Here is a 25,508-nt window from a genome sequence, read left to right on the forward strand (position 1 = left end):
CCTCTTTTCCCTGACTCTTTTAAGGGGATGCCTAATGAATTGAACATTTCCTTAACAAGCCAAATGTCATCATAAGTGTTAATGTCCCATTTTTATTTTATTTTATTTTTTAACTTCAAACTCTATGTCAGCCTTGTCAGCCTCATGGTCCTGCCAGCTATCACTGCATCTAAATATGGTGCCACATTTGGCCAAGTGATTCACTAGGCCTGGACTTTTTTACATATATATATATATATATATATATATATGTATATATAAGAATAAATATTGATGATTTAAAGACTGACTTCAAGTTAAATGTGGTAAATTTTAAAAAGCACTGTGCTCCCTTCCAAATGGCTACTAAAGTTAGAATAAGGAAAATGAGGAAAAAAACATCCAAAGGACACAGAGAATTGGAAATGAGACTTTGAAGCTATATCACCCCACTGTGAAGGTTGCAAAGTAAAAGGCAACACTGAAAATTTGTGGGGAGATTATGGCACCTGGTCTTCAGATGGAAAAACAGATACAGCCTAAAATCAATACCAGCTGAATTCTAGAATAGGAAAAGAAACATGGCAAAAGTTTTTAGAAAATAATAGAGGAGAATACCTTCTTGATCTTGGGGTCAGGAAGGACATGCAAAGGTCATTAAGACATGAAAAACCCTAATCAAAAAGGCAAAGACTAATATCCAAATACATTAATTTTAACGACTTCTAGCTCTCAAAGGACACCGCCCAGAAAGTGAACACAGACATACAGAATGGGAGAAGACACCTGACCCACAGTCCATCACAGGACAGGTTCTCAGAATACATACGAAATTCTGCAAATTAGTAAGAAACACGACAACTCACTGGGGGAGAGAGGGCAAATGGACTCGAACACGTACTTTCCAAGACAGGAAATCCTCATGTCTAATCAATATATAAAAAGGAGTTCAATCTTATTAGTAATTAGAGAATATGAATTAAAACCACAACATGATACACCTAGATTCCCCACATATTTGCAAAGATTTTAGCCTAAAAATACCAACTGTTACCAGTGTAGCTATCAAATTTCTTGCACACTGCTAGTAGAAATGCAGGTTAGTGCAAATACTTGGAAAATCTGTTTGACATCACCTAGTTAAGTTGTATCTCTAAGACTCAGCAATTCTAGGTATGCATCCTGGAGGTTATCTACACACATGTGCAAAAGATACATACACATGAATGTTCTCTGAAGAGCTGTTAGTGACTCCCAAACTAGAAACAACAGCTCATCCTCAGTGGAGTGGACAGAACTGGTATATACAAACCTCAGCATCTCCAACAGCAATGAAGTTAAACAACTCGTTACTACAGGCAACATCCTGGCTTGAGTGGCAAGAATCTTGCAAACAACTGATATAAAATGATACACAAATGAGGTCATTCATATAAAGTCCACAAACAGGCAAAACCAACAATATATTTCACGTATCCACACAGAGGTGGTAAAACTATAAAGCACAGAAATGATCATCACAAAAGTCCAAGTAGGTTGTGATCTGGGAGAACGCAGGAAGCTTCTGAGGTATGGTCATATTCTTTGTCCCATGTGGGTAGCAGATAAAGTGGCATCCACTTCAGTATTCATCAAGCTGTACGTATGTGTTTTATGCACTTTCCTTTATGCCTGTACATTTCATCATAAAAGATTTTAAGCTTCTGTTCACTTTTTTGCTTCTACTTGCTGACAGGAGTTTCACTTTCCAAAGTAACTGACCACTAGTTTCTCAAGAAGGCCTAGGAATGGCCTCCTCAGAGAAAGAGATTATTGGAATGTTCAAAGCACTTAACCAGTAGTTCATCTCAAACAGGGAAAGCAAGACATTAACTGTCAACAGTTTATGGGTGATTTCGAAGAAGCTGAAATACAGCTATTTAATTCATCTTAAGGCATGGTCAAGTCAAAGAAACCCGAACACTTCGCTATGTTGCTAAGAACTGTGTGCTAAAGAGCTCTGAGAGATCCGAGCTAGCCAGAATACCAGCGACTGGTAACACTATTCTTTCTGATGCCCACTGCAAAGTATCTGAACACCTGCACTTCCTTGAAAGAAAACAAGCTGAACATGTATGTGGGTATGTTCTGTGTTCAGATAAAGAGCTAACACCAAGAAGACTGGTGGAAAGCCTGTATGAGGAACAATCTGACACCTGCTGCACATCCCATGTGCTGCCCAAACCTGACCAGCCAGTCAACTGGATGTTGAACCAGAGAGACATGGAAATGTCAGCTTTAAGGGATTCACACAGCAGAGCGGAGAGGTGAGACATACCTAAGAGTCTGCAAGAGATCTCTCCAGGCACCTTTCCAGGCATGAGCCCCTGAGAGGCTTCTCTCCCTCTCCCCCAAACCCCAGGCCGAACTGGCCAAGTCCTCTTGGAGGTAAATGAGCATATCTCAATGGGAAAAAGTATGCCATATACTGCCACTTTGGAGTCTGTCACAATAGCATCACCCCAAGGTGATGTGTGAGACCCACACCCCAAGGCCCTGCAAAGGCAGAGAGCACCTTTGTCCCCTTTAGGTGCCTTGTTAACCAAGAGACAGCCGGGGTAGCTAGACAGCTGGGGGAAAGCTCTCAGGTAGAAAGTAGAGCACAAGGAAGGGGGAGAGGTAGAGGGAGCAGGAGAAGAGGAGGAAGAGAAAGGGAAGAGGGAGGAGGGAGGAGGGAACAGGAGGGTGAAGAAAAAGGAAGAGAAAGGGGAAAGGAGAATGGGAGGAAGAGGAAGGTAAGAGAGGATGAAGAAACTAGAAAAAAAATTTAGACAATATTCCCACATAAAATGTTGTATACCTGACACGAAGATATGCTCTGAGTGAACATGAACAGACTTGCATTTAAAAGTAATAGGCAAAAATTAACGATATTCAATGTGAGAGTTAGCAAAGAATACTAAGAAATCTCAGAAATCTCTCAGGAAGGAAAAAAACAAACACAAGCAATGAGGGTGGAAAAACATAAGAAAACTGGAAGATCAACTCAAGAGGTCCAATGTCCAACTAACAGGATTCCAGATAAAAGAACAGCAAAAACAGTGGAAGGAAGAACCCCAGAGACAATACCAGGAAACTTCTCAGAAACGAACGACCTGGAAAGTGAACTCTCTTCTTCCACACTGCTAATTCCACAGATAAAAATTCAAGAATTAAGAAGGGTATGTTACTTAAAACCCTGAAGAAAATGTAACATCAAAGACTTCTCTCTCGGAGAGTGGGAATCAGTGGTGAAAGGGGAGATGCAGGGCACCGCACTCGGCTTCTCCTGTTAGAAGCTGTGGACAAGCATTTGTCCTTTTAAATTCTGAAGACACATTGAATACAAAAAAAATTAAGTTAAAACCTCCTGCTATATTGATGGGCAGAGAATACTTAACAGTAGAGCTAAAGAAATAGGTCATCAGGTTGGGAAAAGATTTAAGTAGTAATCTGTCGATTTTCTGATCTTATTTCCTACCATATACATGGTACATCCACTTCTGCCTTTGAGCACGAGTGGTATTATCAGTCCATGTGGTTTAAAGCATGGGCTATTACAGTTATTTAAAATAAACAACTGAGTGGGTGCCTGGGTGGCTCAGTCGGTCAAGCGTCCAACTCTTGAATTCAGCTCAGGTCATGATCTCACAGTTCATGGGTTCGAGCCCCATGTCGGGCTCCACAATGTGCGGAGCCTGCTTGGGATTCTCTCTCTCTGCCCCTCCCCGGCTCGCTCTCTCTCTCTCTCTCTCGCTCTCTCTCTCTCTCTCTCATAAAATAAACTTATAAAACAACAACAACAACAATTGAGGACAAAACTTTACAGGATTCTAAATCTTTGGAACCTACCAGAAGCATTCCCTAATTTCCCAAAGAATGTAACTCACAGGAATCCCAATGTGTCTTCTCTGAAATATAGTCTAAATAACAACACAGACTTGGGGAAGGCAGGCAAAACCTCAGAATAATGCAGATGTGCAGAAATTCCTTTCCCTCTAGTTTACAATCTTCCTTCCTTCCTTCCCTCCCTCCCTCCCTCCTTTCTTTCTTTCTTTCTTTCTTTTGGCAGATGGTGTCTTACCTCAGGCACCATAAGAAAATACCATAGAATACTGGGTAGCTCAAACACCAGAAATTTATTTTCTTAGTTCTGAAGGCTGGGGGCATGGGATTAGAGTGCCAGCATGGTCAGGTTCTGGGGAGACTCTTCCTAACTTGCAGGCACAGCATTCTCACTGTATTCTCACACGGGAGAGAGAGAGAGAGAGAGAGAGAGAGAGAGAGAGCGCGCGCGCGCGCGCAGACTAATCCTGTCATGAGGGGCTCGCTCCCATGAGCTCATCTACCCCTAACACCATCTCCAAATACTACCAAATTGGGTGTCAGGGCTTCAACATATGACTTTTGGGGTCATACAAACAATTCAGTCCTGGATGTTAATGCCTGCTGTGTGCCTATGGTAGCAGATTCTCAAGAAGACCCATGCCCTTGTATAGTCCTCTCCCCTTGGTAAAGGCAGGGCCTGTGACTAGCACTCCTGTGACTGTATTATGGTAAGTAATATAGCAAAGGTGAAGGCACTGTGCAGATACAATTAAGGTCTGTAATCAGGTGACTGATTTAATAAAAAAGGAGACTGCCCTGGTGAGCCTACCTAATCAGGTAGGCTCCTTAAAACAGAGACAGGGGCCATCCCAATGGTCAGAGAGATTCTCCTGCTGGCCTGGAAGAAGCAAACTGTGGTGAGCTCAACAGCTGCAAGAAAAATATATTCTTCCAACAAGAAGAATGAAGTTGGAAGAGGATCCTGAGCCTCAGATGAAACCACAGTTCCAACCAATACCTGAGTATAGTCTTGTGAGACACTGACCAGAGAACCACAGAAAGCAGTGCTGACCCGTGGAAACAGTAAAATAATAAATGCAGGAATGTATGTAGCTTTAAGCAGCTGAATTTGTGTTAACTCACTACATAGCACAACAACCTTATCCAGAAGAGGATGCCTAAACATAATTCAGAGAGACGGTAAAAGATGGCCAGAGTTAAATACAGCTCTTTAAACATATAAATAAGCACAAATTCATTTTCCAAACTAATTCTGCTTATTGGTTTAAAATACCAAACCACAATCAAATTCTTGACATCTATAAGCTCATTAGCTAACATCTCATGAATTGCTTTATGTTAGCAATCTAATCATTTTTCATGTTAGCTCACCTTTCTACCAAGCACATAGAGTTAACACAAAGCCAGTCACTTAAGTCCACAATGATTAAATCCTAAATATTTCCTGTTCAAGTTCTCAGAAGGAACAGGAAACAAGGCAAAACTATAACCTGGTCACTTTTCCTATCTTTCTATCCAAAACTTAAAAATTTTTAGAATTTGGCAACCACAATGAAAAATATATCCTAATTCTAAGCCCACTGTCACACAACAAAACAAATGACTTCTTCTAAGATGACCCCTGGTCCTCATGCTCTTGTAAAATTCCCTTCCCCTTTAAGTGTGTGCTGGGTTTCATGGCTCATTTCCAATGAAAACAAAATGGCAGAAGCAATGGAATGTGAATCCCAAGATTAATATGTAAAAAGACCATGGCCTCCATCTTGGGTACTCTCCTGGACTACTCACCCAGGGGGAAGACAGCTACATGGCATATAGCAGCCCCGTGGAGAGGACCCTAAGCCTGCCAATAACCACTTGAGTGAGCTTGCAACAGACTCCCCTTCCCCACTCAGGCTGAGCCTTCAGATGAAACTGCAGCCCTGGCCAAGCTCAGGAGAGATCTTAAACAAGAGGCACCCAGCTAAGTCAAACCCAGATTACTGACAAGCAGAAATTGTGAGATGATAAATGTTTGTTGTTTTAAAGCATGAAGTTTTGGGGGTAATCTGTTAAACAGCAACAGGTAACTAGTAACCTACCAGTAAACATAAGCTAAAAACACTAAATGCTTTGAGGCAACAGTACAAAAAAAGGAAAGAAAAATTCAGTTAAAAGATTAAAGCTCTAACCTTGAGCACTCTTCCTGAAAGACCAATAATCTCACCATCTTTGGGCTCTACTACTGTAGCAGTATTCACATCACCACTTCCTGTTGTATCAATGATATCGATGATTTTTGGTTTTCCATCAGTTGTGACCTGAAAATGAAGGGATAATTGAAATATGAATTATAGATTTCCTAATCATTATAAAAAGCAATGCCAACCCCCATATATGTGTGCACACATGTACACATACATAAAATACCCTATAAAATCTGCATTCATTTAAAAAAGAAAAAATTGAGTTGTTTTAAGCCAAAAGCTGGAGAGATACTTACAAAAAAATTACTCATGAAAAACAAAGAATCCTTCAAGTGATTTTACACAGTCAGTTAATAAATACTTACTAAGCATTTACCACAGGCCACTCGTTTAGGTGTTGGGGACAAACACACAGTAATGATCTATACCTAGAAGTCCCTGGTCTCACAGATCTTCTGTTCTACTCAATTAACATGTCAGATACCTAACGCCAGATGGTGATAATTATTATGGAGAAAAATTAAGGAGAAGGAGGAGGTAGTGTGGGGTTTTCAGTAACTAGGTTGGTTAAGAAAGATCTCACTGAGAAGGTAACATCTGAGAAAAGATCTGAAGAAGGTAAGCTCTGGGCCCGACAAGCACAAACCTTCAGGGGAAAACATGTAATGACATTTCATTACAGGATGCCCACCGGCACTCAAACTTCGTTAAGTCCAAAGTTCAAAGATCAAACTTAACATTCGAACTTCCTTCCCTCCAGGCTCTGCCATCTCAGGAATCGGCACAGACCCAGTTGCTCAAACCAGAGTTCAACGTCCTTCTGGGATTCCTTTCTCTGGTTTGCTGCCCACATCAAATCTGTCAGGAAGTCATCTTCATTCCACCTCTAAAATACAGTTCGAGTCCATCTCTGGATTTTCGCCACCGCTATCCCAACCCTCTCCCCACCACCACCTCTTGCCTTCGTGACACTGATGCTCTGTGCAGGTCTCCAGGGTGCGTTCGTGGCCCGCACCAGAAGCAAGAGGACAAGCTGTGCGATGGCAGCCGCCAGCTCCCATGCGGCCCCCTGCCATGGAGCTCCCGCACTCAGCACAAAAGCCTCTGAGCGACCCGTTCCACCGCGGCCCTGGACCACTGTAACCGCACTGGCCTCCTCTCAGTTCCTGCCACGTGCCAACCTTTCCCTGCCCCACGACTCTGTGCACACAGTCCTTCCGCTTGGGATCCTCTGTCTGTCCCTTCAGCTGTTCCATAGAAATCCCCATCTCATCTTTCGGCCTTCTACTAAAATGTCACCTCTTCAGAAGGCCTCCGTGATGACCTCTTCTGTGGGCAGTCACCACCCTAAACCTGAGCCTTACTCCTCCTCACTGGGCCTTGTTTCCCTCACAGAATTTGTAATTCTACAGATAGCTGATTCCTCATCTATTTCCACTATTAGAAAGTAAGTTCCCTAAGGGCAAGGACTAGGTCTATTTTATTCACCAAATTCTCCCAAACCTAGCAGTGCCTGGTTGGTGCTCAATACAGATTTAATTACTGAATGATCTGACACAAACTGCTCAGCATTAAGACTGATTTTTCTAAGGCCTGGTTTCTTGGCCAGTTCACAAATTTTCTTTGGGGCCATGCAGACTACTACAGGTGACAGCAGTCCTGTATTTCCACACTGCTTTTGTTGGAAAAATCACTTCTTGGCTTGCTTTGCAAAGGGAATCTGTAGCATTCAAGATAGAGGTACTGAGTTACCAGCAGGGAATCGTCAGGCATGGAGACACAAAGACGACCGAAAAAAGACAATCCCCCCCAGGACGCCTGGGTGGCTCAGTCGGTTAAGCGGCCGACTTCGGCTCAGGTCATGATCTCGCGGTCCGTGAGTTCGAGCCCTGCATCGGGCTCTGGGCTGACAGCTCAGAGCCTGGAGCCTGTTTTGGATTCTGTGTCTCCCTCTCTCTCTGACCCTCCCCTGCTCATGCTTGGTCTCTCAAATAAATAAATGTTAAAAAAAAAAAAAATTAAAAAAAAAAAGACAACCCCTGCCTATCCTCAAGGAGGGGGGCAGAGAAAAAAGGGAACGCAAAAAAAATGCCAAGAGCATCAGAGAAGCACAAGGTCTTCCAACTCCTTTCCACCCAGAGAATTCACATTCACACTCTTTAAGATCAAGCTAAGTGTCCCTCTGTGTGTCTTTCCAGGCACTTCTCCCACTGTAGTGTCCTCAAAGCCCTGTAGGTAAGGGTTACCAAGGGAGGAGAGGGAAAGTTACCACGTAGAGGAAACAAAGGCACAAGTTTTTCTTTATGAGGCAGAAGCAAAGAGGTTTTTGGTGGGCCCCAAATCTTCTTCCAACTACATTGCTATAGAACCACCTGGGGCCATAAAGGCCTCCCAGGTACAGCTGCCTTTTTAAAATTTTTTAACGGAAACTTTAAGCTGGATACTTATTTCTTGGAAATTGTCTATACTAGTAACAAAATAACTAATATACTCAGGAGGCTCAAAATCAGTTTAAAAAAATGACTTTGGAAGTCAAACCAAATTCTGATAAGATCATGATAAAATTAACTGATTAAATCCGCTACTGGCTTTGAAGGGATTGGCTAAGCATCTTTGGAAATAAAATAAATGAAGGAAAATATAAGAAAATCAACCAAAATACAAAATGGAAATACTCCCTTATAAAATTAAAACTAGCTAAATCACATAAGAAAATAATCGATTTCAAAATGTATTCCAAATAAGTCTGTAACTTGAAAGCTAAGCCATAGCACTAGGAACACAATCACCTATCTTTATCTTCTCAACGAGCAAACAACTTCAGTGACTTGAGATCAAGAATCACAAGAGATCACTAACAAGCCAGACAACAGATCCCTCTCATTAGAAACCTCATTATCAGTGTGTGAGCAAAGGAAGAAAACCTAATGGGATTTGGTGACTTATTTACCATCTACTATTGCCACCAGCTTTACTTATTAGTCTGTCTCTTTCATTACAACTTCTTACATATGCACTTTTCTATCCCTGTATTTCTTTCTCCATTAGGTAAAGGAAACCACGCCACTGGAGACAATAAGACACAAGAGGGAATTTGGGGTTAGGGAGGAGAGGTGTTAAAAAAGGCAAACCGGCTGAGGATTTTGCAATGGAGCTTTGGGAGAAGTAGGACAGTGAACTGCTACCATCAGAATGAATTCCCTCATCTTTGCAGGGGGAGGAGGAGGATGTTATGAGCAGAGCTAGGGTAGTACGCCGTGTGCACTGGGGTGGGGGACTGAGAAAGGCCTAGGGGGCTATGCTGGACAAACAAAACAGAAATTGCCCAAAGGTTTCCCCCACGTCAAGACTCTAAGTCACTTTGTGTCTCCACTGAATTGATTATGGTGAGGAAGCTGGTGAGGGCTGGGAGCTCCCGTCATTAAACACGAGGATCAGAAGAAAGCGGGAAAGGGGAGTTGCAAATCATCCTGAACAAAACAAGGTGAATGTAGAAGCATTTACTTGAAAATATTCTTTTAAGCAAGGGAAGATATTTCATAAGCAAGTACTATTAAATGACTTATTCTGAGGACGTAATGATGAATGAATCAGACAGGCTCCACTTTCAGAAAGCTTACAATCCAGTTGGAAAACAGATTAGTAAAGAGATAACTGCAACACAGGACAATAAATAAAAAAGGTAAGGACAGTGTGTACGAAAGCATGTAAGAATATAAAACCCAGCTTGGGGGAATTAGGGAAGACTAACTGCGAGAAAGGTAATAAAAATTAAAACCAACTGCATAGCATCCAACATTTATAACCAATTATGTATCTATGATTTACTTTATTACTTCAGGAAATGTAAAAACAAAGATTTTTATAGGACCACTTGTAACCTTCCCCAAGCCATTTTTTTCTCCATGAGGAAATTATGCACGCTGTGCACACATTTTTTTTTTTTCTCATTCAACAAAAATAATGTGATAGGCACGTCTCCTACAAAATGCATTTGGACATATGCTGTCAAAGAATTTTAACTTATGCAGGAAAAAAGGTTACGTAAACAGAAATACTAAAATGAAACATTTTAAGCACTACAGGGGGGCGGGGAGGGGGTATATGAACACATTGCTAGGAAAGCAAAAAGAAAAAAAGCACCCAAATAACTGTTGGTAAGGATGGGCCTTATTCATCCTGAAGCCTCGGGTCAAACACAATGCTGGGCACACACGTGTAGATATATGCTGGGGTCTTAATTCAGCCAGTAGAGGTCCCAAAAGCTAATAGGGTCAAGACCCAGGTGGGTCTTAAAGGATTAAGCAAGTTACAGGTGAGGGTGGAAGGCTTGCGGGCAGATTAACTCATGTGTTGAGGAAAGGCCTGAAACACGGGGGTGAGTGGAAAGGGTGGAATGTTCTGGATGGAAGCATAGGGCAAACAGTGAGAAGCAAAGCACCACGAGGAGGTCAAGCTGCACGGAGAAGCGCCACACAAAATTCAAATTCCGGAATTTTTAGGCAAAGGCAACTAGAATGCCAAAATTAAGTGCTTTGTTTTGTATGACACAAGGGTGTTACAGTAGCAGTTTCTTATTTTTTCTAAGGAAAATAATCTGGCATTGTAAAGGGTGGAGCCAAGAGAAGACTGGTGGCAGGAGACCAACTGGCCACTGTGTATTCTTTCCAGGTCAGTGCAAGTCCCATCTCGGCCTCAAAGCCAGCTCTCACTGGCCCCTGATCAATCCTGGTGACGCCTGCAGGAGGATGGCTTTTAACTCACCCTTGGGCACCTGCCAGGTGCCTGGATATTCGATGAGGAAAGATGTAATCATTTATGCACTTATTACTCCTTTCATGCTGTCTGCCCTCTACTTTTTTTTGAAGTTTATTTGAGAGAGAGAGAGAGAGAATGCACAGGGGAGGGGCAGAGAGAGAGAGAGAATCCCAAGCAGGCTCTGCACTGTCAGCGCAGAGTCCCATGAGGGGCTCGATCCCACAAACTGTGACATCGTGACCTGAGCTGAAACCAAGAGTCAGACGTTTAACCGACTGAAGCATCCAGGTGCCCCCCACCCTCTGCTTTTCACAAGCCCAGACAGCTGTCACAAAAGACCACTGGGCCCAAAGCAGTCACTGAAGAATGACACCCCATTGCCATCTCCAAAGGGTTTATTTGTATCTCTGGTCCTCCATGCAGACCCCACCTGGCATTCTAAATGTCCACTCCTTTTTTTCTTTCCTATTTCTATCCACTTTCTTACCTTAATGATGTATACACAGATCTACAAAATAAATTGGCAAAAGCAGGGGAAAAAAAACCTTGAAAATTCACTCATGTGCAAGCCACTGTACTGAATTTCTTTAACTGGTCATATTTATGTCAGTATCTCAGAGTTAAAGTTGTTGGAAGACAAGAGTTACGTTTTCATTTTATTTCAATATTTTACTGCTTGAACATTTGTTATTACATGCCAATATCTAGTGTGTATTTATACTTCACACAGTGGGTGATTTAAATCCCAACCTAAACTCCTAAATAAACTTGCTTAAAAAAAAAAAAATCAGTGTTTACTTAATACTCTGCTTGAGCATTTGAAAAAGTCACATGTAATTAATCTTCTCAATCAATGTCCACAGCAACACTGTGTTGAGAATTGCTGTTACTTTACAGAGAGTAACGGAACAAAGTGATAAGCAGACTGGGAAATTCTACAAAAGCATTTTTACTGAGACAGTACTCCTCCAAACTCTCCTGATCCTTTTATTATCCTGACAAAAGAACCAGTGAACCACTTACCCCAGCTGTTCTCCTCCCACTTATCCCTATAAAAAGTAAACATACACTAGGACAGAATGGAAACCATGACCACTCTGCAATCAAGCCTCAATGAGGTGATAGCTGTCACTGTTGCAAGGCTTCAGAGTTATTAATGCAACAACTGTATCACTAGAGCTACCAGGCGGGAACAGTATGACTCCCTATTCTGGTTCACCAAAGCTTCCTGGTCCCAAAAGCCCAAGGTGTGTTGTACTCCAGAGTGCTGCTGAAGACTTAACAGGAGAAAGCAAGATTCCTAAAGGGATCCTGTACAGTCAGACTGGTTCCCCTTCCCGCCCCCTCCCCAGCACGACATCTTAACCTCCAAAATGCTTCCTCGATTATTGGAAAGTACAATAAAGGATCCAGAGGCCAGAGGGGACTTGGGGGAGGGAGAGAATTACTAAACTTCAGCGTATAGTGAAGAAAGGAGAGTAAGATACACAGATGAAGGGTTGACCAGAGGGAGAGGATTACATCCAGATTAGATTTTCAAAAGATGGATCAACAGTGATATTTTGTTTATGACTGTATTTCATTAAATGCTAAGGCGAAATCTACAGAAGCCAAACTTCAAAGACTTTAGACAGAATACTTTTAATCAAGAAACACATTTTTAAAAAAATTACCTTTTGGTACAGTACTTTAAAGATTTCAAAGGTGCTTCTGGCAAAATTAAGCAATTTTTTAAAATCGTAATTAAAGTATGTTGTCTTATATTTGGAGATAAAAAAAATTAAAGAAGCCTAATTTAATAGAGCCTGAAGAGTTGGCCAAAAACAAACTAAATTGGGTTCTTATGTAAAACAAAGACGAAGCCATGCGCTTCAATGACCCTAAACAAGTACAGTGCAGAAGATGGTTTAAAAATAGAACACATAAAACTACCAGAGGAAACTACCAGAGGAAGTTGACCGAGTTATCTTCTCGAAACCCGGCTTTGGTGCTAAAGACCAACAATTCTCCCCAGAACCAAATCCCCCGAACGACAGCAATAAAAAGGTTCTGATAGGTCGTTCGCCACTGTTCTGTTTCCTCCCCGCCCCCACCCCCGACAACTAATAAAAATTGTAAAATCCCCGTTAAAAAACAGTAGGCACGGGCCGGTGCCCGAGACACTAGGGACCCGCGGAGGAAGGCAGCGCGGCGGGAAGCGGCCCCGGGGCCCGGGCCTGGCAGCACCTGGGCAGGAAGGGGCTTCCTGGGCGAAAGGCGGACCCAGGCACCCCGGCCGGCCGCGCCTGGCACGCCGCTTTTGTCTGGGCCGGGCTGACGGCCCAGCCCGAGCCCCCATGCCTCCTCCCGGTGCCGGCTCCCGCTCGGCCGCAGAGCGGGCTTCGGCCTGCCGCGCTGCGAGGCTGCGTCCCCTCCACGTCCCCCGCCAGCCCGCCGGCCAGCCGGCCGCCCGCGCCCCCGCGCCCTCCGCGGCTGCCGCACCTGCATGCCAGGAGCCCCGGGGTCCACCCCCGTGTCCAGGACGGCGATGAGCACCCCCCGCCCGTCATACTCTGGGTAGCGACAGAGGAAGGAGGCGGCCCCGGTCTCTTTCTTGGGCAGGAGGCCGTGGAAGGGGAAGGGCTCCTCAGCCGCTGCGGTGGCCATGGACGCAGGCTGCAGGACGAGGAAGAGGCAAACTGCCAGGCTGCGCGTGGACGAGCGGCGCGAGGACACCGGGCGGCCGCGGGCCTGGGCGGGGGCGAGGGGCGGGGCCGGGCGCCGGCCAATCCCGGCCCGCCAGGGGGAGGCGGCCAATCACGTGCCGCTACGTAACCCAACGGCGCCGCTCTCAGGACCCGGGCCGGAGTGTTGCCCGGGCCGCAGAGAAGGAGGCGGAGTCTGGCTCCGGTGCTGGAGATTTCGGCTCTTAGACTTGGGGTCTTAAAGAGACCTGCACTTGGGATTTTTTTTTTTTTTTTAGGAGAGGGCTGCGCTCCGAGGGAAGGGTCTGTGAGTCCCGGGAGAAACCCTCTCCGAGGGACAGGGAAGGAAATGAGCCGCCGGCCTGGAGTAGCGGAAACCCTTCCTAACTTCAAGTTGTGGACGAAAGTTTTCGGTCCGCTGCTGCAGGAGTCCCAGCTGCCCCGAGGAAAGGGAGCCGACTCTCGAACGCTAAACCCCCTGGAGAGTCGTAGGATATCGGCGATTTGCCCCGATATACATTTTTGAAGGACAGTTTTTTGATTCTGTGGTGTAGGGTTTGTGTACCCCTTTGATCGCGGCCCAGACTGGGAGGAACAGGGTGGATTAGACCCGAGCCTCTGTCAACAGGAAGTGGGTTCTTGGCCATTGAGTCGGCCTCTTAGGCAGTGACAGCGTAGGAGGCCGAAGCGGGCCGCTCCTATCATCATTGCTAACCTTTGGCTTCCGAGATTTCTAAACAACATTCTTTTTGGCCCTTTAAATTGAAGTTCCTGGTTGTTCTTTAAGGTTCACTCAATTATCGAAACAATTTGCATTTTTTCAAGTTCACGGTGGCTGTCAATTGCTTCTTGCAGCCCGCACTACGGGTTCTTTAATGATGTATGTCGATATTCACGCCTGAGTAATCTTAGACTTTTAGTTTGTGCCAAAGACTCTTTTGGCAATCTGGTGAAGTTTAGGGACTTTTCAGCAACGTTTTCAAACGCATAAAATGAAATATATAGGATTACAAAGAAAATTATGTTGAAATATAGTTATCAAAAGTATTAAAACCGGGGCGCCTGGGTGTCTCAGTGGGTTAAGCGACCGTCCCACTCTTGATTTAGGCTCAGGTCATCATCTCATCATTGGTGACATGGAGCCTCACTGGGGCTCTGCACTGACCGTGTGGAACTTGCTTGGGATTCTCTCCTTCTCTCTCTCTGCCCTTCCCCTGCTCATGCTCTTGCTCTCTCAAAATAAATAAACATTAAGTAACAGAGCTAGCACGGTATACTTGTGTTGGTGACAAAGTAACAAACAGTAACTGCTAATAACTACTCTGCGTACTGCTTACATGTGTAACCGAAGAAAACAGATTTAAGAGGCTCATGAAAATAAAGATGTATTTTTTCCCTTTTTCTTACGCAAGTTTTTGAACCCCTTGGATTCCATCATGGACCCAAGGCTGAGAATGCCTGATGGGAAGGGAAGCCAGCCCTGTGTATGTCGTTTTCCAATCCACAGGGTTTAGAAAATCTTCCATGCACTCCCAGAAATGACTACAATGGCTGTGTGACTGTTTTTTTTTTTTAATTTTTTTTTCAACGTTTATTATTTTTGGGACAGAGAGAGACAGAGTATGAACGGGGGAGGGGCAGACAGAGAGGGAGACACAGAATCGGAAACAGGCTCCAAGCTCTGAGCCATCAGCCCAGAGCCTGACGCGGGGCTCGAACTCACGGACCGCGAGATCGTGACCTGGCTGAAGTCGGACGCTCAACCGACTGCGCCACCCAGGCGCCCCTGTGTGACTGTTTTAATGATTATTTGACCATTTATTCATTTCATAAGTCTTAGAGAACTGTATTCTCTTTAGTGGTGAGGAAGAAGAGAATAGTTAACGCTTTCCTGCCTGTTCTCAACTGTGTATGCTACCTCTAGAAAAGAACTTCAAATTAACAGGAAAGAAAAGAGAAAGACAAACTCTAAGAATATAACCAATGTAGAGCATTTGGTGACAGAATGAAATAGCTCCCAGTTTAAAATGAACCATAGTCTAGTTCTGTCATTTTACAGATGAGCAAACAAAGCTGGACTGCAAAGGTTGACTGCAGTAAGTAACAAAAAGAGTGAGAAAGCTGGATTTCTGTTCTCACAGTCCTCGGTATTTTCTCTCCTATCACATTGTTCTCTCCTGTACCACCCAACGACTGGATGGGGAATGAACTGTTCATTATGAGATAGCATACTTATTAGCCTCCTGTACCAGTGTTCTTTAATTTTTTTTTCTTATGAGTCCTATAAAAATGTTTTAGAAAAATTATGTATCTTGTACAGTTTTAAGATAACATTTGAAATTTGTCATAAGCTTAAGGAATTATAAAGAATGTAATATCTAGGGTGCCTGGGTGACTCAGTTAGTTGAGTGTCTGACTTTGGCTCAGCTCATGATTTCACAGTTCGTGGGTTCAAGGCCCACGTCGGGCTCTGTGCTGACAGCTCAGTCTGTGTCTCCTTCTCTCTCTACCCCTCCCCGCTCTCACTCTGTCTTTGTCTCTCTCAAAGATAAATTAACATTAAAAAAGTTAAAAAAAAAAAGAATGTAATATCTGACATGTTAAAATTTTGGCATTCTTTCATGAAACTTTTTACATCACCCATTTAAATATATCCAGTTGAATGCTACTCTTTGATACTTACCAGTGTCTGTTTATAAACTATCTGGACATATTCAAAGACATATTCAAATATACATATATATATTTTCTTAATTTTTAAAAATATTTATTTTTGAGAGAGAGAGACAAACAGAGCATGAACAGGGGAGGGGAAGAGAGAGAAGGACATTCAGAATCTGATGCAGGCTTTAGGCTCCCAGCTGTCAGCACGGAGCCTGAGGTGGGGCTTGAACTCATGAACCGCGAGATCATGACCTGGGCCGAAGTTGGAAGCTTAACCGACTGAGCCACCCAGGTGCCCCTCAAATGTATTTTTTTACATAAGCTCTTCACCCAAAATGGAGCTTGAACTCATGAACCTGAGATCAAGAGTTAGTTGCCAGCTTTACTGACTGAGCCAGCCAGGCACCCCCAAAACACATGTAAAATCAGTCATTTTACATCACTCTTTCTTGAAACTTTATTTCCATTCTGTACTGAGTTTTCTAATGAAATCTATATTTATAATGCAAAATCCTATTGATCATTTATGATCTATAACAAAAATGTGTGTTAATATTTAAATTCTTTTCCTGGACAAGAGTGTTAAAATTTTTCTTTTGGATTAAGTTACCTTTTAATTACTAGGAGGTTGATCAAAATGATATGGATACATCTTAAGCTTTGATTACAAATTACAGAACAAAAAGAAAAATGTTCTTTAAAATGTAGCTTTTAAAAAGGTGCATGACATACATGTTATTGGGCTTTGGTTAAAGACGCTTTCACAGACAATATTTCAAACTGTCCCCTTATTTGATGCCCCACTGTCTATTTTACCTGTGGGCGCTGCCCAATAGTAAGATGCCTTTACTACTAACAAGTGAGAGACCCAGATGTGACACAGGTGCAAAGGAGAGTAGGTAATACCTTCCACCACAGGCAGATAAGTTTTAAGCAGAGAAGTTTAGAAAAGAGTAGACATGACTTTTAAGTGTCTAGATATTGATTGTGTTGAAATTATCTGTGACTTTGCACCACAGTTGAAAACCACTATCTCATATAACCCCTGAAATCACTTTAACTCCAAACACAGTCATTTATTCTCTGTCGTCACATCCTTAGTATTTGCACTCTGTGTTTGCGCTCTTCTTCCTTTGATTCAGTGACATTCTCAGTCAAGAGGAATCTTTCAATGCTGAGTCAGTTTGCATCACTTGACAAACAGCTTGATTCTTTGGATGTGGGAAGGAAACAAGTAGAGGACACTAGGAGGGAACAATGAAGATGCAGATAAATCAAATAAGGGCTTAGGAATGGGAGGAGGAGGAGGAAGGGGTGGACAGGACACAACAGGGTCAGACCAAGGCATCAATTACCCCATCTGGGGTAAAGCAACAGGCTGCACACACAAAACCCTCCCACACAACATTGTTGGGAGTAGGAAGTGCTAAGCCAGGTGTTCCTGCCGTCTACCTCCTTGCTTTCCCATCACCCGGCCCATCCAGGCTGCAAGCCAATGCAAAGGGGCCGTGAGAGGCAGTAGTTTCCCATGACTCACCTTCTTTGCAGCTATTGTGGCACCACACCATTTAGAGAATATTTTTTAATCAAGTTTCCAAAACTGTGTTGAGATTTTGAAAGCATCCACCTTGTCCCAGCTGCTGGGTTTTGAAATCCTGGGCAGCATTTGCAATGACACTGCTCCTCCCAGGGGCTCAGACTTGGGGTGCCAGAAAAACATGTTAGCCTTAGCATTCCAACAAAAGGCGAATCCTAGCGATGATCCTGAATATCCTGACTTGAGCAAGAAAGGCAGAAAATAGGCTGGGAAAAGCACTTAGAAGTTAAGGGAGTGTCTCTTCGAGGACTAGTTCTGCCACTAATTAGCTTCATGACATTTAACAAGACCCCAGGGTCCTCAACTACAAATCTGAGGGTTCTATCAGAACTAAATGGGAAAATGAACCCCCCACAGTGCCAATAAATAACTGCTGTTAGTATAGTGTAGCTGGTATGCACTAGGCCTGGCTGTCTCGTTTGGCATCCTACTACCTAACGTTGGGAGTTAGAGAGTTCGATAAAGTAGACAAAGCAATTTTTCCCCCAAAGGATATGTAGTTTGCAAGAACTGTTTTTGAAAATCAAGGTAGCATATAGTAGAACCTTAAAGCCTGTTTCCTTGAGATAAGGAGGTCAGTTTGTGAATTTGTGAAACACAATACAGACACAGAGAAAGAACATGAGCAGGGGAGGGTCAGAGAGGGAGGGAGAGGGAGAGAATCCCAAGCAGGCTCCACACTGTCAGTGTAAAGCCTGACTCAGGGCTTGAACTCACGAACCGTGGGATCATGACCTGAGCCATGATCAAGAGTTGGCCGCTTAACTGAGCCACCCAGGTGCCTCTCTCTCTTTTTTAATGTTTATTTATGATTTTGAAAGAGAGAGGAGCGCATGTGACCAGGGGAATTTTCTTTAACACGATATATTTCCAATCTTATTGATCTATTCTTTTTCCTCTAATAAGAAAACACAAATGGAGAACAGTTTATAATAATCCGTGTTTGTGTGTGTGTGTGTGTGTGTGTGTGTGTGCGCGCGCGCGTGCACGCACATGCACCCACATATACTGGTGGTAGCATTTTGGGGTGTCAAACTGAGAATTCTTTGAAGTCTTCTGAAACTGACTAAAATCTGGGGGAAAAAAGATTCCCAATAAATCACAAAGCAATTTTAGCTTTTCTGGCTAGCTTTAGGGAATATAAAAGGCATCGAGAAGAAAATAAGGTGGAAGAAGAGACTTTAAGAAAATTAGTCTTTTGAGGCACCTGGGTGGCTCAGCTCGTTAGGTGTCTGACTTTGGCTCAGGTCATAATTTCATGATTCATGCATTCGAGACCCACATGTGGCTCTGTGCTGACAGTTCAGAGCCTGGAGCCTGCTTCGGATTCTGTGTCTCCCTCTCTCTGTGCCTACTCATGCTCTCTCTGTGTCTCTCTCAAAAATAAATAAAAAACATTAGAAAAATTTAAAAAATTAAAGTCTTTATTGAGTTCCTAAAACTTTTAAATACATATTTGTTAGGTTGAGATAAAGGTTTTAACAAAAGCACATCATATGCATAATACTTAAACACACACCACATACACATTCAAAGCCAGGAAGAAGTTATCACATGAAGACCGAAGGAAAAATTTCTTCAACCGAGGTCTCTAAACTGGTCCGATGATCCGAATCATCCAGCGCTCCTGTTAAAGATGCAGATGACCTGGTGTCTACCTCAAACTCATTGAATCAGAATGCTTAGGGGGGAGGGGGCATTTGGGGAGGTACCCATGAGCATGTGTATTTTTAACAAAGACCCAGGCGATTCTTCTCATCACTAAAGTTTGGGAAACTCTACTTCTAGGAGATTTGCCCTATTCTGTTCTAAGATAGCTCAGCAGCACAGAGAATTAAAACTGAAAAGTTTCTTTAAGATGTTTTGTTCCACTGGGTAGGGGGCCAACTATCAATGTATTGCCTCTCAGATTCAGACCCACCCTGCTCTGCCCTGCTTTGCTATAAGGGAGCTGGGCCCCGGAAGTGTGCCTCCCCTGCCGGTTGCCACCGTTCCAAGCTTTGCTGGTTGTGTATGTTTGTGGTTTCCAAGTGAAGTCCTCCCAGCTTCTTAAGAACCCACTAGGATTAGGATATTTCCCCCACTTTTGAAAATGTACTTCAAGGACCTCCACATGGCTAACAGAAAGTAGCTTCCTTTTTCCTTGACCATCAACAACACTATTCAACACAGCCAAATGCCGTGTCCCCCTTGACAGACTTTGGTTTTCAAAACACAACCTTTGGTTTTATCTTCCTGGCCTTCCTGTTTCACTATGTCTCCTTTGCTGGTTCCTCCTTTTCTCTTGACCTCTGGATTAGAGATGCCAGCCCACTTGGTCCTCAGACTTCTCTTTTCTATTTACACCGAAGTCCCTTGATGAGGAAATCTTGTGGCATGGCTCTCTATCGTCTACTCACTAAAGATTCCCAAGTCTGAGTTGCCAGCTTGGCTCTGTCTCCTAAATTCCATCTGCCTGTTTGATACGTCCTTGGTTATCTAACAAAACATCAACACTTTACAAGCTCCAACACTCAGCTGCTGATCTTCCTCGGACCTGTTCTTCTCCCAGTGATCTTTGCAGTTATTGGAAACATCATGCTTCTAGTCGCTTAGGTAAGAAATCGTGAAATCTTCCTTGTCTCCTCACTCTTCTTCATGCATCCAAGTCGGCAGTGAAACCTGTTGGCTTTATCTTCTAGATCCACCTAGAGTCTGATCTCTTGTCATCGCCTTCACTGCCAACTCCTTCATTCGAGCCAACAGGATGTCTGTCTGGGTTACACAGTAGCCTCCTCTATCATGATAGGCTAGATTCTGCTATTGTCAAGATGACCTTCTGTCTTCGTCTGTGCGGGATGCTATGACAAGATAACAGAAAACCACAGACAGCACAGCAAAGGGATGGCTTCTGTACTGGCAATGGTTTCAAAGCTGGGGCAGAGGCATCACATGTATTGGATGCTCAGAGCTCACAGAGAGGAGAATGTGTCCCTACTGCCAGTGGGACTCTCCTCTAACCTGGCAGTCTGGCCTGTCCACAGAAAACGCTTTACCCTGAGTCAGAGGCTTCACATAAAGGAAGACAGCTGTGACTGGTACCTAGTAAGTAAGTGCTTGGCAAATAGTAGTTATTATTGATGACAAAGTTAGAACTGAAACCCAGACGCTGCTTTCTGCTATCACTCCATCCGGGGCATCCTCAGCATCTCATTTAGAACTGTTCCGAGGGCAGACCTGTCAACAGATATTTACAGAACGTCTACCATATGCAAATGTTGCATTAGGCACCGCGGGGAACACGACAGTCCCTGTCCTCAAGAAACTGCAGTTTCGTGTTGACCACCACACGATGTGAGGCATTGGGGCTGTGAATTAAATATACTGTTCAGCGAGGCAGAACCCTCTTCCTTCCTTTTGTCTCAGCCATTAGAAGGTTCTTTGTGAAACAGCTCTAAGAACAAACTGAAACTGCTCTAGACAAGCTCCAGAGACCGGCTCAACCATCTTCACAAGTTGTTAAGTGCGCACTACCTCGTGTTGACCAGAAGCACTATGTTGGACAGCACATCCCTGGAAAGTACTCATCTTGTGTAACTGTAACTTTATATCCATTGAATAACAGCTCTGCACATCCTCCTACCTCATCAGACAACCACCATTCTGTTGCTTACCTCCGTATCTTTGTTTTAGGTGCCTCATATAAAAGGACTCATGCACTCATGCAGTATTTGTCCTTCCGTGATTGACTTATTTCCGTTGGCATAACATCTTCCAGGTCCATCCATGCAAATGGCAGAATTTCCTTCGTTTTTTAAGGCTGAACTATATTCCGTTGTATGTTTATACTACATTTTCTTCATCTACTCATCTGTCAATGGACATTTTGGTTATTTCCATATCTCAGCTATTGTAAATAATGCTGCAGTGAACATGGGGTGTAGGTATCTCTTTAAGAACCTGGTGTTAGTTCTTTTGGATATATACCCAGAAGTGGGATTGCTGGTTCATATGGTAGTTCTATTTTTAATTTTTTGAGGATCTCCATACTATTCTCCTTAGTGGCTGTACCATTTATCATTCCCATCGAGAATGCACACAGGTCTCACCCCCGCACACTGTTGGTGAGAATACAAAGAGGTGCAGCCACTGTGGAAAACGGTATGGAGGTTCCTCAAGAAATTAAAAATAGAATTTCCATGTGATCCAGTAATTTCACCACTGGGTACTTCCCAAAGAATACAAAAACGCTAATTTGACAAGAGGTAATGCACTCCTGTCTTTACTGCAGCGCTGTTTACAATAGCTCAAATATGGAAGCATCCAAGTGCCTATCAGCACATGAATGGTTAAAGAAGAAGTGGTGTATATATACAATGGAATATTGCACAGCCGTGAAAAGAATGAAATAACCTTGCCACAACACGGATAGATTCAGAGGGTATAGTGCTAAGTGAAATATGCCAGTCAGAGAAAGACAAGTACCATATGATTTCACGCATGTGTGGAGTTCAAGAAAAAGAACAAAGAAAAAGAAGGGACAACCCCGCCCGCCCCCAGACCTAACTATAGAGAACAAACTGATGGTTACCAGAGGGGAGGAGGTGGGATGGGTGAAATAGGTGAAGAGGACTGAGTACACTTACCGTGAGGAACACTGAGTGATGCACAGAATTGGTGAATGCACTTGAAACTGACATACCACTGTTCGTTAATTATACTGAAATTAAAATAATAGGGGTGCCCAGGTGGCTCAGTCAGTTAAGTGTCCTGCTCTTGATTTTGGCTCAGGTCATGATCTCATGGTCCGTGGGATCAAGTTCTGGGCTCTGCACTGATAGCATGGAACCTGCTTGGGATTCTCTGTCCCCCTCTCTTGGCCCCTCCCCTGCCTCTCTCTCCCCCCCCTACTCCCTCTCTACCCCCTCCCCCAGGTCACACACACGTGCTCTCTCTCTTTTCCTCAAAATAAATAAACATTAAAAAAAGAATAACAAAAATCTGAGAAACAGAAGAGTATCCACGGCTTCCAAAGTCTCAGCATCCTTGCCAACACTTACCTTTTTTTGTTTGTTTGTTTAATATCCCAACAGGTGTGAGGTGACACCTCATTGTGATTTTGATTTTAATGAAAAGCATCTTAAATCCACTCCCCTTAAATAGAGATCAATGACCAAAATTAGATTTCTTCTTAGACCAAAATTAGACTGTCTTTAGAATTTCATATACAAACTTTTCATTTAACATTATATTATTCACATTTGCAGTTTTAAAGACTTATTTATAAACATGATTTACTTATAGTTCAATAAATATGTTGAAAGTTTTAAAACCATTCCCTATTTTTGAATATTTACATTGTTTCTAAGGTTTTGCCTTTATAAGCAATGCTATAACAAACATCTTTACAAAACCGAAATCTTGATTGTATCCGTGATTATTTCCTTAGAAAAAGTACCAGAATTTTGGAATTTCTCACAGCACATACATTTTCACATTTCCTACTCAAAATTCGTGAAAAGATTTTTCAGATTTGAATTCTGAAAACCTGAAAAAAGCGTTCAAGAATCAACAAGAAATGAGTGTGGAAGCATATTGGTTCTAATTAGGTGACTCTTCTCAAACAACCGTGGTGGCCAGCTTTTTGAAAGAATTTCAAGCCAAATGGACCAAGGTCATTTTCAGAAACTAGAATACAGCTCGGCAGGTAGAGTGGAGAACGTGGTAGAAAATAGCCACAGTGTGTCCTCACTCGATGCCTCCAAAAAAAAGAGTGTCCTCAGCAGTGGCCCATTAAGATTAATTGACTTTGTGTAAGGTGCTTAGAACTCTTCCCGGCACATGGTGAGAGATTTCTAGAAAAGTGTTTCCTGCTTTGCTTAAATGGTGGTCGTATTTACAACTAAAAATTGGCTACAGTGGAAAGTAGACTGCAAATCTACATATTATAGGAAAGCATGCTTTTGGGGTTGGAAACTATGTGTTCAGTTTTACAATTATAATTCCTTTATAATTAGCCTTAATGGGAGTAAAAATTCCTGTTTTCTTATCCCTGTAAACTTTGATTCAGTATCTATTTGTGTGAAGTTTGTGAGTAGCTCCTAGAAAATATTATGTTTCAAAAGTAATTTGTTGGGGGGGGGGGGTGGTGTGGGAGGGTTTTCTACTCAGCATCGGTTTTGCAATAGTGCCATCTTCTGGTAAGAGTTTGCCTTTACAAGCAGGCGTCTTGTTCAGGCTCGTTCCATCCTGCCTGGTAAATTGTGACTTTGTTCCAGGGGATACTTGAGTGAGCCATGGTAGATCAATCTCCGGAGACTACCCACTAAAGATGCTGCTCTGATAGGTGCTAAATTATGAAAAAACATTCAGAATGCAGGAAACTAAGCGTATAAATAAACCAAGAATGTGTCTAAACTTGGAATGGTTCTTTGCTTCTGATTTGCCAATTCTCTTTTAGAAAGATGTAATAGGGGGCGCCTGGGTGGCTCAGTCAGTTAAGTGCCCAACTTGAGCTCAGGTCATGATCTCACAGTTGGTGAGTTCGAGCCCCGTGTTGGGCTCTGTGCTGACAGTTCAGAGGCTGGTGCCTGCTTTGGATTCTGTGTCTCCCTCTCTCTCTGCCCCTCCCTTGCTCACACTCTGTCTCTGTCTCTTTCTCAAAAATAAATAAACATTAAAAAGTTTTTTAGAAGGATACAATAGAACTGAATAAGTCACAGAAATGGCCAGATGAAATGATTATATCCAAAAAACTCTGTCTTAAAACCTTGCACATGTGGAGGTCAGGAACGACCAAGATAGTTCTTTTGGGCCACTACGGTATCTACTGAGCTTTCATAAGAGCATTTGAAGATAGCCATTTGAGTCCATCTACAGTGACAGTGTTTAAACCTACCCCCTCACCTTTCCCCTTTTGAAGTATGAAGTTAAAATTTGCCGTAAGCTTACCCAGATTTTCACAAAAGCTTCTCCCACTTTTGGTAAAAATATTGCATTACAGTAATTTGTACCCAACATAACTATTCAGATTCAATAGTAAAGGTTACTTACTGCTAAATTCAGGTACAAGATATGTTTAGTCCCCCAGATTTCTCACTTTCCTTCACTTTCTCAGAGACACTTGTAGAATGAACGGGAGTCTCTTTGTTATAGGAAAACCCTTGAATTCCCTCTAATGTGAAAAGCTCAAGGACGTTTTCACTGCATTTTGTTCTTGGATCCAGTCTCTGGGTAAACATAAGAAACTCCTTTCCTATCAAGCAGCCCCTGGTTAACATAAAATTGGCAATTTGTTAGCGGTGACAATTTATTTGTGACAAACCTCACAAATAATCAGGACAACTCACACCGAGACTCTCAGGCTGAGAATCTCCTATCTTGATGCCTCAAATTCAATGACTATAGCTACACTATTTACTCCCATTTATTCAACCTTTCACAATGTACTGAAAGCAAATTTTCCCCATAGCTAAGGCCACCAACAGCTTACCAAACTAGTTATCTAGGTGTGTGAAATCCTCTGTCGTATTGTGATACTTTTAAGAAAAAGACACATACCAATTCTCAATTATAGAAAATAATTCAGAGGTCTTTTCTGAGGTAAAAATGACACCTAAAAGACTTAACTGACCTTTCCGTTGTTGTTATTTTCTGAACTTGTCAAACAAACTTCTCAACAGAAAATAAAGCTGACTTAAAGGGCCAGCTCAGTTGAGGACAGAAACCAAAATTGAGTCCTGAATTGATAAATGAATATTAAAAAATTGATAATTATTGTTTCCTTTTATTCCT

At 42.8% G+C, this 25,508-nt stretch overlaps 1 protein-coding gene across 7 annotated transcripts in view; it reads right to left on the reverse strand.

Annotated features, from left to right (window-relative positions):
* Window positions 1–13,514, reverse strand: part of TPP2 (tripeptidyl peptidase 2) — a 67,607-nt gene extending 54,093 nt beyond the window's left edge. For 4 of the 7 annotated variants that reach the window (XM_086708493.1, XM_086708491.1, XM_086708501.1 and 1 more), the window contains exons 1-2: window positions 13,272–13,513; window positions 6,018–6,146 (exon numbers count right to left, since the gene is read on the reverse strand). In XM_086708493.1, the coding sequence (XP_086564619.1) occupies window positions 6,018–6,146; window positions 13,272–13,436 (294 nt within the window). In that variant the 5' untranslated portion in view covers window positions 13,437–13,513. Of the gene's footprint in view, window positions 1–6,017; window positions 6,147–13,271 lie in introns of all 7 variants that reach the window. The other 3 variants (XM_086708497.1, XM_025923730.2, XM_025923731.2) reach the window with 3 other exon arrangements.
* Window positions 13,515–25,508: the final 11,994 nt, after the last annotated feature.

The sequence above is a fragment of the Puma concolor genome, chromosome A1 (genome assembly GCF_028749965.1).
Source record: "Puma concolor isolate L17-30 chromosome A1, mPumCon1.1.hap2, whole genome shotgun sequence".
Classification (NCBI taxonomy): domain Eukaryota; kingdom Metazoa; phylum Chordata; class Mammalia; order Carnivora; family Felidae; genus Puma; species Puma concolor.